At 41.3% G+C, this 16,005-nt stretch overlaps 1 protein-coding gene across 1 annotated transcript in view; it reads right to left on the bottom strand.

Annotated features, from left to right (window-relative positions):
• PDCD11 (programmed cell death 11) overlaps window positions 1-16,005 on the bottom strand; it is a 38,806-nt gene that overhangs the window by 21,457 nt on the left and 1,344 nt on the right. Inside the window, exons 2-12 of the mRNA XM_081104788.1 lie at window positions 14,888-15,000; window positions 13,892-14,023; window positions 12,831-12,998; window positions 10,652-10,813; window positions 9,352-9,475; window positions 8,673-8,854; window positions 5,082-5,189; window positions 3,788-3,994; window positions 2,227-2,351; window positions 1,969-2,029; window positions 1,269-1,415 (exon numbers count right to left, since the gene is read on the bottom strand). Of these exons, the coding sequence (XP_080960914.1) occupies window positions 1,269-1,415; window positions 1,969-2,029; window positions 2,227-2,351; window positions 3,788-3,994; window positions 5,082-5,189; window positions 8,673-8,854; window positions 9,352-9,475; window positions 10,652-10,813; window positions 12,831-12,998; window positions 13,892-14,023; window positions 14,888-14,989 (1,518 nt within the window). The 5' untranslated portion in view covers window positions 14,990-15,000. The remainder of the gene's footprint in view (window positions 1-1,268; window positions 1,416-1,968; window positions 2,030-2,226; window positions 2,352-3,787; window positions 3,995-5,081; window positions 5,190-8,672; window positions 8,855-9,351; window positions 9,476-10,651; window positions 10,814-12,830; window positions 12,999-13,891; window positions 14,024-14,887; window positions 15,001-16,005) is intronic.

Here is a 16,005-nt window from a genome sequence, read left to right as displayed (position 1 = left end):
CAAGTTACTAGTTATCAAGAGAGCTGGTCTCTGCAACCCCTGAACCCAAAGGCCATGGTCATCCCTAAGGACCTACTCTCTCTTTCCCTCTAAGAATAATCTCAGCTGCAGACCTTCCCTGCTTCCTGTTGATTGACTATCTAAGGAGTAATCATCTCTCTTTCAAATGTACTTCCTCCGATAAGCTCCCTCCTGGAACTGTAGCAACACTCGTCATCTCACTGCACCTTCAGAGTCCCATGTCAGTTACTTCTACCTGCCTTAGCTACTTTGTAGACCACTAGCATCTTGTCTGATTGAATAACTGAACCAATTTACCATCTCAATTCTACTATATATTAGCTATAAACTAAGACTGAGAGTCCAACCATCTCTCATCCTTCAGAAAACCATCTCCTTAAGGGCAGAGAAATTCCTCCACTTCTAAGCCTCCTGACCCCACAACTATAAAACATTGTGCCAATGGGTAATCAATCGCTTTGTTGACTCAATGGTAATGAAATAAAATGAAAACAAGAAAACACTGTAATGAAATAAAATGAAAATAAGTAATGGAATAAAATGAAAACAATGAAAAGTACTGTGTACTATCACATTTAATCTTTTTTAACTTTGTGAAGCTTCTCTTGGGATTCAAGCCTTTGAAATTCAAGCCATTTAATTTTGTGAAGCTTTTGGGATTCAAGCCTTTGAAATAAACCACTCAGTTTTGACAGTTTTGGCTGGGCTACTTCTGTGCCTGACACACCCCTTGTTCCTCCTCAACCTTCCAAATCCTACCATCCTTTCTAATTCAAGCCCCACCTCTGCTATAAAGCGAGAATACATTACTGTTACATAGAGCTAAATTTGAAAACTGTTCTGCCATTTATTAGCTGTGTGACTTTCAGCAAAATATTTGGCTTTCCTAAACTTTAATTCACCCACCTGCAAAATCAAGGTAACAATACTTACTTTACAGGGTTGATTTAAAGATTAAATGAAATAATGAATTTCATGTGCCTAGAACAGCAACTGGCACAAAATACATGTTATATGGTAGCTGCTAATGTTATCATCAATGATTCTTGCTGTCCCAGCCCACCCTTACCTCCCCTTTCTGAAATATATTCACAGAACATAAAGCCAGTTTTCCCTTCCCAACGCCAGGCACAACACTGCAGACGTTACATGGTCATTTTGTGGAAAAGGGCAAAAACTTCATCTGAAAAGCATTGCTCTCTTCCCATATGGCCAAAACCCCAACAGACACCCATCAGGAGGCTCACCCGGCATGTGACTTCGTCCCCGATGTGATACTTCTTCTGTGGATTCTTCATCGGGATGTCGGCCAGGTGCATGGGAGGCACCAAGCCCCTGATCTGCTCACTCACCTTCACCAACATCCCATATGGCTTTAGGGTCAGCACCGTGCCCTAGGGAGTGACAAGGAAAGACGCCACGCCTCAAGAGTGATCTTTCCTCCACCTCTTACAACAAAGCACGTCACCCCTCTTTCAAAGACCAGGCTCCTGAGTTAACTGGGCGTGTCTGTCTCTCTCTCTCTCTCTCCCCCTCCCCCTCTGAAATCAATAAAAGTATATTTTTTTAAAAGTGCACACAGTTAAAAGATAAAATAAAGGGAAGCTGCTCAAATGGAACAGGAGAGGCAACTGGAAATGGCTTCTTACTCATATCCCAGGTAGCTCAATTATCACAGAACTAACTTTTGACCGGGTCTAATAAACACTGTTAAATTCCAGGGTTTTGACCTACCACTTCTGTAGCTGGGTGGCATTAGTAAGATTTTACCTTGAAATAAATGATGAGTTACCCAAGGGAAGAAAAAGAAATTCCAAATTCCAGTTAGCAGGCAGAAGCAAGGAATGTGACTTTAAATGTGTTCACATGAGGACAATAGCTGACTGTTAACCTGTGAAATAAACAATGTCTGAAGCTGGAGGAATATCTATATGCTTGAGGTCTTACCTTTACCAATGACCCAGGTTTGATGTCATGATATCCAAGGAACTGAGCTTCAATAATAGACCTAGAACAAAAGGAAAATACAAGATTAAATAAACTAGAGCAGAGGTTACCTAAAATTCAGGGCTACTAAAATCATGTGGGCAACAAAGGAACCTTCATCAAGCAAGGCCAGGAGAAAATGTGAATGCACAGAACACACCTCTACACTGCCCCCCCGCTCCCGCCCCTACCCCCTCCCGCCGTGCTGATGACACTTACGTCCGCAGAGAGAGCAAAGCCAGTTCATCCATTTGGCTGTAGTTGATGATTCGACACTTGTGAGTGTTTCCTGGCTTGAAAGCTTCAGGATTGAAGGTTTTCTTAGAATCAGAGAGATGGCTGAGCTACAAAATACCAAGTGATTAAGGACAAGCAAGAGACAATAGATCTGAGGCAACTAGATATTAAAACATACCAAGATGACCACATATTTATCACCTATCATAAAAATAGTACTCTGGCCCTAGCTGGTTTGGCTCAGTGGATAGTGTTGGCCCGCGGATTGAAGGGTCCCAGGATTGATTCCAGTCAAGGGCACATGCCTGGGTTGTGGGCTCAATTCCCCAGTGGGGGGCGTGCAGGAGGCAGCTGATCAATGATTCTCTCTCACTGATGTTTCCATTTCTCTCTCCCTTCCCCTTTCTCTCTGAAATCAATAATAAATAAATAAATAAAAACATAAAATAGTACTCTGATCACCTGTTAAAAATTAATTACTCTAACTGAAAAGCTGTTCTTTACCCTTGCAGTCTCTATGTCAGAGAATAGTCTAGATCAGCCGTGGGCAAACTACGGCCCACGGGCCAGATCTGGCCCATTTGAAATGAATAAAACTAAAAAAAAAAAAAAAAAAAAAAGACCGTACCCTTTTATGTAATGATGTTTACTTTGAATTTATATTAGTTCACACAAACACTCCATCCATGCTTTTGTTCCGGCCCTCCAGTCCAGTTTAAGAACCCATTGTGGCCCTCAAGTCAAAAAGTTTGCCCACCACTGGTCTTGATCATGGGTAAGTTACAGCTCACAGGCTGTGCCTATTTGTATAAACTAAAGCTTTACTGGAACACAGCCATGCCCATTCATGTACATAGTGTTTATGGTTGCTTCCAGGCTATAACAGAGTTGAGTAGTTAGGACAGGCTATATAGACCACAAGCCTAAAATATTTACTATCTGGACCTTTATGAAAACCTTTGCTAAGCCCTGGTGTAGATACTAATTCATTCTTATACCTACCATCTGCTAGGTATCAAATATGTCAAAGTGATTCTAAGGCATCTATATATATAAAATCCTAAGTGACTGAACAACCAAACCACCAGTCAACTGGTTGCTATGACGCGCACTGACCACCAGGGAGCAGATGCTCAACACAGGAGCTGCCCCCTGGTGGTCAGTGCACTCCCACAGTGGGAGCTCCACTCAGATGACAGGTGCCAGATGCAGAGCTCACAGCCCGGAGACCACAGTAGCGTAGCAGCAAGCTTACTGAGCGGGAGTGACAGGCTGGAGCGGCAGGCACCATTGGACTGCCAGTTTCGGCCTGATCCCCGCAGGCCACGCTGGGGAACCCTACCAGTGCACAAATAGGTGCACCAGGCCTCTAGTTCTAATATAACAAACAGGCATTGTTTGGTCCCTATGTACAGTTTGACACACTTGGGAATATTCAAAAATAGGAAACTAATACCAAGGGAAGAAGGAAACAGAAGAGGACCTTTGTGTCCCAACAGTCCTTCTAGTGATAAGATCCTGGTGAAACAAAAGGATGGCATACCCGAGCATAGGCCAGAGACCCATCCTTCAGTCTGAAAGTGGCCCCGGCCTTGCTGAAAAAGCCCTGGACAGGAACATCATCCAGGACAGCTCCGAGGTGCTGACAAGACAGCTGGGTGACTGGGCGCCCAGGCTGCAGGAAGACGGGGCGCAGGCTCAGCCGCACAGCTCTGCTCCGAGGATGGACACAGAGGACGCAGGCCCTCACCTAGATAAGGGAAAGGACATCATGAACAGGAGGAAGTGCAGAGGAGATAAGGTCCCTGTGGCAGACTTTCAGAGCTCAAGACTCTCCATGTGCTGACCAGGCTATGGATATAAGTACTAAAACTGGTTTGTGCATCAAGCAGCATGCAGGAAATTCAAACCAAAGGTCCCCCAGAGGAACTATGTGACTGCATCACGGCTTACTCAAGGCCATACACCAGGGTCCCCTCAACACCATGAGGCCAATAATGTCCATGCGACCGAAACTCTGGGAAGTGGCGATACAGCAGGGGCTCATCTCAAATCATCTGAAACAGCCTGCTCTGATCACATGGTTTTAGCAGGCAACATGCCTCAACTCTGTACGCAAATATGAGTACAGGGAGAAAAAAATTACTGGGAATAAGTTCACCAAAATGTTAACATTACCAGTAGGTGGTGGAGAAGCCTATTTGAACTTTCAAAAAGATATCTCTATAGCATCCATTAGCATGGATAAAAAAAAAAAATCACTTTAGGATTTAAAAAATTCTGAATTAATATCTATTGGAATTTTCTTCTCAAATATCTATGTTCGTTGTAGAAAATTTGAATCTTTAGATAAAGGTATAAAAATCACCCAGAGTTCATCACTACTAAGACCTGATTGCATAATTTTTCAGTATTTTAACCAAGTTGTACTCCTTAAAATTTTTTTCAAAATTGGGTCTTACACTCTAAGCAATTTTTAAAATACATTTTTCTATTTAAATATCTTGTTCTCCCCCATTAAATACTCCTCTGAAACACTTTAAATTATAAAAGCGAAAGATTAACTACCAAAAACCCTCCATTCAAACCATATGGAGAAATATAAAATAAAAACTAAAAGTTGTCTTCTCCTCCACAGGCTCCTTCTCTAATCTGTCTCCAGAGATGACCCCTGGTAGTTTCTTGTGATCTTTGCAAATACTTTATATTCCCCTCACCTCCTCTCTGCACACCTGTACACACCCAGTGCTAGGACCTGCCCCGAAGCTAACTGTGATACTGGATAGCTGATTGGAATACAACTGGAATCAAGAAAAGATAGGTGTCACATTACTTACTGCTTGATTTGAGAAGTATGTTCCAGCTTTCTTGGGCTCTAAGTGCATAAAATCAACCAGGCCAGTGAAGAATGAGAGGAAGTTGAGTGTAAGACCAAGTGGAGTCACCTAGCAGTAAACAGAAAATGTTATGAAAAATCACATTTCCCAGGATAATCGTATGTCTCTCCTCCCCAGCTAACCCTTATCAATCTTTCTTCCTTTCACACTAAGTGGCAAGGCAACTCCTGGCACTGGCTGTCTCTTCACTCATTAAGCTCAATCCTCCCACCCTCAGGATTTCCCAATGGGATGGAGGGCACTTTGCACAAAGATCCTCAGGGAATGGCCAGCTTGACAAATTGTTGCTAACTTAGTGATTTGCCCAGAGTAAGAAAGTAAAACTCAAATGCTCGCAAAATTCTGAATACTGTTCAAATGTAGATGCTGAAGACATGCAGTCCCTCTTCCCCACCCAGCTATCCGGCAGTCAGGCTTTTTCCCTCCTGATCCTTTCTCGAGAACTCTAACACGCCAGAGAAGACTTGTAACAATGACACTTGGAGGCTGCCCCCAAAAGCCTACTATTAGCTCCTGCTCCTGACAGCGAAATCAGCCAGTCAACAAGTCCCACTCTGGCACACAGACTTCCTAATGGTGTTTTAGTGCCTCACTTATAGTATGGCAGTCAAAACAAAAATTCAGTAGAGAATGGGAAGTTAAAGTTGAGACTCTCCCAGAAGGTAGGATATAAACAAATACACGTACATGCCAGAAAAAAGGTAAGAAAATTCGAGAATTCACCCATGAAGTCCAACATCATATTAACAGGCATTCACACACACACACACACACACACACACACACACAAAAGATAAGATTTTATTTTATTTATTTATTTATTTATTTATTTAATCCTCACTCAAGGATATTTTTCTATTGATTTTTAGGGATAGTGGAAGAGAGAAGGAAAGACAGAGAAACATTGATGTGAGAGAAACACATTGATTGGTTGCCTCCTACACAAGCCCTGACCAGGGCCTGGGCTGGGGAGGAGCCCGCAACCAAGGTATATGCCCCTGGCCAAAATTGAACCCTGGACCCTTTGGTCCGCAGGCTGACGCTCTATCCACTGAGCAAAACTGGGTAGGGCAAGTTTATATTTTAAAACAAACAAAAACAAGATCTGATAAAGGATTAGTATCCAGAATATAGAAAGGATACTTACAACTTAACAATAAAAAGACAACCTAATTTTAAAACAGGCAAAAAATTTTTGAATAGCTATTTCTCTGAAGATATACAAATGGCCAATAAGCACATGACAAGATGCTCAACATCACTAACAATTAGAAATGCATATCAAAATCACAATGAGATACCCTTTCACATGCATAGGATGGCTATAATAAAAAGGATAATAATGAGTGTTTATGAGAATATGGAGCAATTAGAACTTCAAGTAATGAATACATAAATAAGTAGAACAACAAATTGATGTTTCTCTCTCTAAATTAAAAAAAAAACCAAAACAACACAATAATACAAGAAACTTTCCCAGAGCTGAAGGATCTACATTTCTGGATTATACGAGTCCAGCACAAATAAATGAAGAGTGAGCCACACCAAAGCACATCATTATAACATTTTAAAATAAAAGGAGTAAAGACAAGATTTAAACACACACACACATACAAACAGAAATTAAGACAACATTAGGCTATTCAACAGCAATAGCAGCCAGTTGACAATGGGAATAATGCTTTAAAACTCTGAGTTATTTTTGACCTAGAATTCTAAACCCTCCTTTACTACCAATCACATGTGAGAGTAGAATAAAGATTTCAGATATAGTAGGTGTGCAGAAAAGAGTTAACATAGCAGGCTTGCGATTATTGCCCTTAGAAAAGCCTGCTTCCAATGTGAGCCCTTGGCTGGTGACTTGAAAATGAGATTTCAGAAAGGTGCCCACTCACCACTCCCAGAACTGAGTACCTAGCATAGGCTCAATGTACCTGCACTGTTCGTGTAAACAATATGGTTTATACTAAACACTCACATTCCTTATAAGACCCTGGAATTTTGGTATATGCCAGGCAGAGGTACCTACATGACCAACCCCAATTAAAAGCCCTCAGGCACTAAATCTCTAAGAAGCATCGTTGGTAGACAACATTGCACATGCGTTATCATAACTTGTTGCCAGAGGAATTAAATACATCCTTTGTAAAAAAAAAAAAAAAAAAAAAATACATCCTTTGTGACTCCACTAGAAGACTCTTGAAAGCTTGTGCCTTGTTTCTTCCAGACTCCATTCCATAGGACTTTTTTCCCTTTGCTGATTTTTCTTTGCCTCCTTTCACTATAATAAACCACAGCCATGAGTACCACTACCTGTTGAGTCCCAGGAATCTTCCTAGTGAACAGTTGAACTTAGGAGTGGTCTTGGGAATCCCTGACATACTAGGTTAAGAAATTAACCTTCTATGTACCGTTCCAAGAATACTTCTGGAGAACGTGTCATACTAAAATGAGGGAGTAAACCAAAAAAGGGAATACATGGAATCAAAGAAGACTCCAAAACCCGAGAGAGGGGGGAAGGATCCAGGAAGACAATAAAGAGAAGACCTAGGATACCAGCTATGTGGGGCCCTACATAGCAACCAGTCCAGATTGGAGCAGGATGACAGCAAAAGAGGGTCCTAGTGGGGGAAAAGTACCTATCAGATTATCTAAAGAGTTTGAAAACATGGAAAATTGTAGTGAGAGAGAAATTAACTATAAGATGTATGAAGAAATAGTGATAGGTCTGAAGAGAATTTAGCAAATGACAAAAACAAAGCTGATTATCAACTCCAGGAAAAAAGCTGTTCCACAAATAGCCATAATACATTGCCTAGTTGAACAGTAAAAAACATTTACACAGCCAGAACCGGTTTGGCTCAGTGGATAGAGCGTCGGCCTGCGGACTCAAGGGTCCCGGGTTTGATTCCGGTCAAGGTCATGTACCTTGGTTGCGGGCACATCCCCAGTGGGGGGCGTGCAGGAGGCGGCTAATCAATGTTTCTCTCTCATTGATGTTTCTGGCTCTCTATCCCTCTCCCTTCCTCTCTGTAAAAAATCAATAAAATATATTTTAAAAAAAAAACATTTATACAGTCATAATAATTTAAACACTGAATAATGATTAAACCAAACTTTTAATATATCTCTGTTGGGAAGTTGGGGCAGGGGAAAGGAAAATTAAGAGACAAAACTTCATCTATCTTGAGAAGAAGTTAAAACTCAATGCCTACACTGATAAACCAAGAGATATCAACAGAAGCTTATTACTTAAAAATATGGAGGCAAATTTCAAGAGAAGCTAAAAGAGTTAAAGATGGGTTTAGAAAGGATGAGATAGTTCATTGTAAGTCTTTTAATATCATTTGACCTTTTTAATCAGCACACATATTATCATGTCAACATGTGGCATTGGCTACATCCCCAGTGTGTAATAGCCATATGTGATCACTGGCTACATTACTGAACAGCACAATTTTAGATTATGTGCATTTACTACTTTAATAAAAGTTATATTTTTCAAAGTAGTAGTGACAATAAATGACTTACCTTCTGTACCTGGGCTTTGACCACCAGTCCAGGTAGCAAGTTATTAAGGGTCCAGCTTTGCTCCTCAGCAGCAATGGCAGTAGAAACTTCTGAATGACCAATAGACAGACTAACAACTCCTCCGTTGCCTTTCACCTCTTTAATGACGCAGTGCAGGTACTGACCCACCTTCAGCTTAGCACCTGTAAGCCCGGCCCCAGCCCCCAAAAGGAAAAATACCTTTATGAGAAGGACCTTTAACTTGGGTTCAAGCAATACCTGAGATAATCCGTGGCCTGCTTGCCCAGTTACAATCTAATACTCCCCATATTTCCAATCTCTAAGGGACCAACTTATAAGAAGAGAGTGAAGTGAACCTAATTGACCTGGAAATTGATCACAGAAATATGAAAATTTTAAAAAGGTAGTACAGTGCTGGTTGAGGCCTTGGAGTACCAAATTTCAGTGGAATCTTCTAGGTGAGAAACAGTAAAAGTGGCCCATCAGATCTTAGTGAAACCCTGCCACTCCTTGGACCTTCACACGTATTCCCCTTTCTGTTGGTTAAAATTAACCACTGATCTTAGCAAAGCCTTCAGGGTCACCATTCTGTAATTTACTCATCAAAGTGGCATTTAAACAGTATACTCTCCACATACCCCACCCACTACCATGCACTGGCCCCTCTTCTTCCCCTTACCTTTGTTCTTCTGTCTGACATACTCCTGGGCTTTCTGCAGTGGCAGGAAAGCTCTGGCCCCACCAACACCAATGTCCACTAGGTAGCCATGGTCTTCTAGACTAGACACAGTGCCTGTGAGCAACTGGAGGAAGAGAAAGCATTACCACAAGTTCAAAAGTCAAAGGTAATGGGACACACAGCAAACATCCACTACAAAATGCATATGTTCCCATCCATCTCCACACTTTATCCCATATTCCCAACCCCCTTTTAACTTTAAACCTCATCCCACTAAAGGATAGAAGAAGGAAAGATATCGACTTTAATTCTCCAGGGCTGAAAGGATTTTAGTTTCCAGACAATGAGGAGTGTTATACACAGCTGAGTAATGGAATGGCAGAGAGAAGACTCTCCCCTGGAAAATTTTCAAAAGCTAGGAGACACAGGCCAGCGAGGTCACACCCAGCGCTATGAATAATGAGAATACAGAACTACCATTCTAGCCGTCACCTTATCCTTTCTAACCACCTCCAAGACAAAAAAAAAATCTCACCCACCTGCTTTATATTTCATGGGAAACAGTGTGGCATTCAAATCTGGCTCTGACACTTACTATTTGATTTTTGGTAAGTCACTTAAACCTTTCTCATTCCGTTTTCTCAAATATATAGGAGGGATACCTATCTGCCTCGCAGGATTCCTGAGAATTTCTTCAGATAAAGTGTCTAAAACTGCACCTGTCATACAGCAAGCTCTCAACACTTGTCAATTTCCTGAAACCTGGCTGAGTTTTACACCCCCCCCCGACCCCCCCCACCCCCGCCTTTCTACCCAATGCTCAGGGCCTGAAACAAACGCCACTGCTTCTACCCAAACATTACAAGGTCATACTGATCTCACCCCTCTGAAGTACAAGAGTACTTAGATGAGTGTAGTTTATATGAGGGTCTGCTACCTACTGGACTTGGAGGCTCTGAACTAGGACTAATTGTTCCTGAAGCCATATGGCCTTCGAAGAACACTTAACCTACAAAGAAGTCTAGATAAGTAAGGCATTTCAAGGAACGCCTCTCACCATCAGCAAGTCCCCTTGAGGCTTTATTTTTGCTACCAGCAAATCTTTGACTTGCTTTCCCTTTCTCCCCTCCAAGGTAAGGCGATTAGGTTCAGGTCTTTAATTTCCAAAGCACCCTGGAGACCTTCCTCCCTGTGTGTAACAGTTAAGCTGAAAGTAAAAGGTGGTCTAGACACTCCCCAGGAGACAAGGCAGGGCAGAGAGGAGGCACGTCGCCAGCTCCTCTTCTGACCCGATACGTACCATGCCAGGCTTCAGGGCCTCCGCACTCAGCACTTTGTTGACATTTTGGGGGTTCAGAGACAGCTTGACACTTTTTTTGCCTTTCTCTGTGATGCCCAGACTGCTCACCACACATCTCACTAGCATCCCAGGAGAGAACAGTTCAGGCAAGCTGGCCAGGTCCTGCATAAAACAAATGGGAAAGCCCTAGTACATATCCTTCCCCCGAACCAAGAATCCACTGCCCAGCCCAGTGATTTCTTATCCTCAGACCCCAAACAACCCAAAAAGCGATGAAGACAGTCACCACGTGCTCACAAAAGGAATATGGGTCTGTGGACAAGTCACAGTCTTGAATTTCAGCAGAAAACCTCCAAATATCTTATCAAAATGACCAGTCAAAAGAGGTGTCTACAAAGATCAAAGGGATGGTGGCCAGAGGGAAGGGGAGTGAAAGAGGGGTAAAAATGGTGAAGGGGAATATAGTCAATAGTATTGTGTAAGTTTGCACAGATGATTTTTAGAATTAGTGGGGTGATAACATTGTAAACTGTAAAAATGTCAAATCACTATATATTATATACCTGAAACCAATATAACTATTATAATACTGTATACCAAAAATCCTTCATTTAAAAGAAGTTGTCGCCGAGGCCGGTTTGGCTCAGTGGATAGAGCGTCGGCCTGGGGACTGGAAGGTCCCAGGTTCGATTCCGGTCAAGGACATGTACCTGGGTTGCGGGCACATCCCCAGTAGAGTGTGCAGGAGGCAGCTGATCGATGTTTCTCTCTCATCGATGTTTCTAACTCTCTATCTCTCTCCCTTCCTCTCTGTAAAAAATCAATAAAATATATTTAAAAAAAAAATTAAAAAAAATAAAAGAAGTTGTCTATATTTAGTATCTCCACTTCTTCATCTACTTGCTCTTCAGCTCACTACAATCTGCATCCCACCCACCCCTCTCACTCTATTACTTTCTCTCCCAATAAAACCACCAATGACTTCCATGTTGCTAAATCTAGCAGTCCATTTTGCAGTCCTTCTCTTGTGTGACTTTTAAAAAGAATTTAACACTGGAGACTGCTCCTTCCTTCATTAAACGTTTCCTCCCTGGCTCCCAAGATCCTTTATGCATTGGTCTTCTCTATCTGTCTGGCACTCCTTCTGACAGCAAATCTCCTTTAATTCAGCAACTGAAATACAATATTTACTCCCGCCTCAGTCTTTAAGTCTCTTTTCACTGTATTTGCTCCCTCTAAGCAACTTCTTCCCCCTTCATAGTTTCAATTACCACTTATACAAAGAAGTCTCACATATTTTTGTTTCTGCTTCTCAAACTCAACGTATCAAAAAGCAATTCATAATCATCTCTCACAATCCGGGACCCCTTTCACGATTTTTCTTTTTATCAATCCTTACCTGAGGAGATGTTTCTATTGATTTTAGAGAGATGGGAAAGGAGAGGGAGGGAGGGAGGGAGGGAGGGAGGGAGGGAAACATCAATTGTTTGCCTATATGCACCCTGAACAGGATGGAGCCCGCAACCTGGGTTTGACCTGACCAGGAATAGAACCTGAGACCTTTCGGTGTACGGGACAACACTCCTATGGAGCCATACCGGCCAGGGCCAGGATTTCTTATCTCAGAATATCACTGAGCATTGTTTTTACCTCCTCTATCCTCAGTAAACCCTGAACCCAAGCTGCCATCAATCTCAGAGCCTGGACTACAGCAAGAGCCTCCTAATTGGTCTCTAGGCAACTACTCATGCCTCTTCAATTTATTATTTATGCAGTGTACATGTCATCCACCCCAATTAAGACCTGTCAAGGGCTTGTCACTGATTCTAGAATTAAAAAACCAATCCTTAAGATGGTCTGGCCTTCACCCAGCTCTTCAGCCTCATCTTACACCACTCTCCCTTGCTGTCTCTGCTCCAGTCAATTCTCTCTGCTACATACCATACTCTTCCTGTCTGAACTCCTTTCTTTATCTAGTACACCCTCATCCTTCAGACCTTAGCTCAAGCATCCCTTCCTCTGGGAAGTCTTCCAGGCTCCCTGGGCGAAGTCAAAATCCCTCATTAAAAAAAATTAAAAATTTCCTATTATAAACTGTCATGGCACCTGTACCTTTCCTTCTTAGCCCTCAATGAAGTTGTATTCTTGCATTTATTTGTATATCACTTATTTCCCTTACCTTTAGAGGTTCCTCTTGCTCCACCTGCTCATTCAGTTTTTTTGTGTAAGCATCACTGATTTCAGTCACTTGCACGAACCCCTGGAGGCCATTGGGGAGACTAATCACCAGTTCCAGTTCATTTACCTCTTTCACACACCCCAAAATCCGCATCCCCTCACACAGGGACTAGAAGAGAAAAAGCAAAATCAGTACAATAAGGAAGAGAACAATGAATGGGGATGTTAGGGACGGTCTGGTTTCTCGTCTCAACTCTAACATACAAAAGCTACCAGAGGTGCATATATGTATATGTCAATGCACTTAATTAAACATCGAACTGAGCACCATAAAAGGTCTAAGTTATACAACAGTGTTAACAGCACTAGAGTGCTAGAGAGCACTTTCACCTTTTACTTTATTTCAAGCCACCCAACCTCACCTGACAGGCAACAAAATGAAGGAAGCAGGCCGGGGGGATAATAGCTGTCTAGAATGTGTCAGCCAGGTCTAAAGCACCACTCCGCTCCATGTGACTACTGACATGAGGGAATGCAAGCTTATGTTGTCAGCACCTTTAAACTTTTACAAGAAGCCAGAAATCACATTTTTATGTGAAGTTTTTCAGTCTTCTAACATTGGCACCAAGTTAAACAATTTTAAAAAATATATATTACAGGACAAACAAAATATTTCTGGTAAGCTGAATCAGAATCGTTCCCTTCAGAATCATTTGATTTTCCTCCCTTTTATGACAACTAACATATATGTCAGTTACCTAAAAATTTAAGGAACATAAGACCACTTCACTTCTTTGAGATAGTTTCTCTATCTATGAAATGAAAGAATAGAATCAGAATGATAGCTAAATTTATTGCCAGTTCTAACCTCCAAACCTATGAAAACACAAGTCCCATGAGGCTATCAGCGGATGAGCTAAAAAGCAAACAAACAAAACAATACATGATGCCAGGCATTAATTAATAATAGAAAGAAATGATGCTCAATTCTGAGCACGAAGGACATATACAAATCAAGCAACCCAGGTACTTTGTTTAAAATAAAACCAAACTTTAACAAACCTCAATACTAAGGATTTCAAACTTCTCTTCTATAGACTTGCTGCTTTCTCTCTTTTCAATTTTCAACTTTTTTGTTTTTGCTGGCCCTTTCTGGCTTTTTTTCCTTTTGATGGATTCCTCTTCAGTAGAAATCTAAAGGTAAAAAAAGACCCCAAAGAATGAAAAGAAGCAATCCTGGCCTTTCCCTCCAATTACAGGTCATCTATCACCTTGCTCTGTTATTGCTCCACTCTACCCAACTCCTAAATATTCCTTTAATTCCTACTTCAATCCAAACTTTCCCATTTTGCCCCCAATGCTCCCCTTGTCCAAAATCTGCCTGTCATGTTCCCAATGTTCTTCCTCCCTTGACTTAGGATAGACAGTAGGTCCCCCAAAATAAGGAGCAATTGGGAACAGTGTGTGAATGCAAAGTGGAGTCAGGAAGACCAAGTTAAACTACCAATTCCACCATAACAAGCTGTGTGTTTTCAGCTAAATTATATAAACTCTCTTAGCCTGGGTTCCTCTTCATAGAAGATAATCTTTATTTCATAGTATAATCTCTATTTCATAGTATCATTGGAAAGATTATATAAAATAAACATAAAGCCATACAATTAAATGTTAGATCCCTTCCCTCCAGCATTTAGAGCATAGATTACTGTAGGTGAAGACTAAATTCTAATGCAAATTCTGACCTTTATACCAGTACATGGCTGCAAGGACCCCACTCAAAAATACAATGATCAAATGCTCTCCCTCCATCCTTTATCAACACCACACAAAGTTCCTAAGAATAAGGAACAAGACCGCTGCAAACTCAAATACTAACTGCCATGCTTCAAAAGATATAGTCTTGTGGTGGTACAGACTCTCTAACATGTTCAATTTACAAACACAGATTTCAAAAAGAAACAAATCTGAAAAATAACACAATTCTCAAACAGGGCTCATTCTTTACAAGAACACTACAGAGAAAGTGTTCAGTGACTCTCAAACAAGCATATCACTTACATCAAACAAGTTGTCTTGTTCAACTGACTGCTGGGGCGCTATCTCTGATTTGTGGGTCTTCCTTGTACCCCCACGGGGGAAGCTTTCTTCCATGGTTGCCATGGTTGGGTCTCCTGAAACAATGCAGAGTTACCGGAAGATGTAACCTGTTAAGATTGCTTAAAGGCTGTGATCAATGGGCAAGAGATGCGCCTTCTAGCACCGATGTGCTAGCCAGCATTCAGGGCCAGGCCCCAGATAATATACAATTCATCTTTCCAAAGGTCTCTCCTTCAAAAATAAAAAATCCACACATTTTCTTCCAAGGAAAGAAATGATAAATTCAATGTAGTAAATATCATTAAGCAGCTACAGTTAAGTCAGAAATACACAAACAAATATAGAACCCCCTACCTTCAAAGAACATGAACACTTTTAAGAAAATATGTGAACAATTTAAAATATAAATCAGATTATAAAAAAACTATCATCAAAGAGGTAGGAAGTGATGAGGCACCAGTAAAGGAGGCAAGCATCCTAAAGAAGTGCTTTTGAGCTAAATGTTAAAGAGGAATGGGAGTTTGACAGGTGGAAAGGGAAAAGCAGAAGGAATGTGAGAGAAAAAGCATGAAAACAGAAAGTCAATTATTTCATTTGAGCACCAGATACTTGTCAAACAATTGTTCAAAAGCCTGCTGTTCCCTTTCTATGAAGGACTGTTCAACTAGACCACAGGGAGAATAAAGCATAATAATTCACTGAATCATTCTCAACCTTCCCAATGCCGTGACCCTTTAATACAGTTCCTCATGTTGTGGTGACCCCCAACCATAAAATTATTTTCGTTGCTACTTCATAACTGTAATTTTGTTATGAATCGTAATGTAAATATCTGATATGCAGGATGTACTTTCATGGTTCGCGACCCACAGGTTGAGAACCGCTGGATTAGGCTTTTCATGGAAGATCTTGAATTAGACAGGAGTAGTTAGAATAACTGCTAAAGTTAGAATAAACAGAACAGTTTGAATCAAGAAAAAAAAAATCCACTACAGATTAAATAGGAAAACAAAACTGAGGGAGAGTAGGATTCAACTGGGACACCGTGAGAACCAGAACGCGGTGTCAGAACGGAAGTG

This window comes from Myotis nattereri, assembly GCF_964212035.1.
Source record: "Myotis nattereri genome assembly, chromosome: 13".
Taxonomy (NCBI): domain Eukaryota; kingdom Metazoa; phylum Chordata; class Mammalia; order Chiroptera; family Vespertilionidae; genus Myotis; species Myotis nattereri.
Note: the sequence above shows the minus strand (reverse complement) of the source record. Positions and strands in the feature narration are given on the sequence as shown.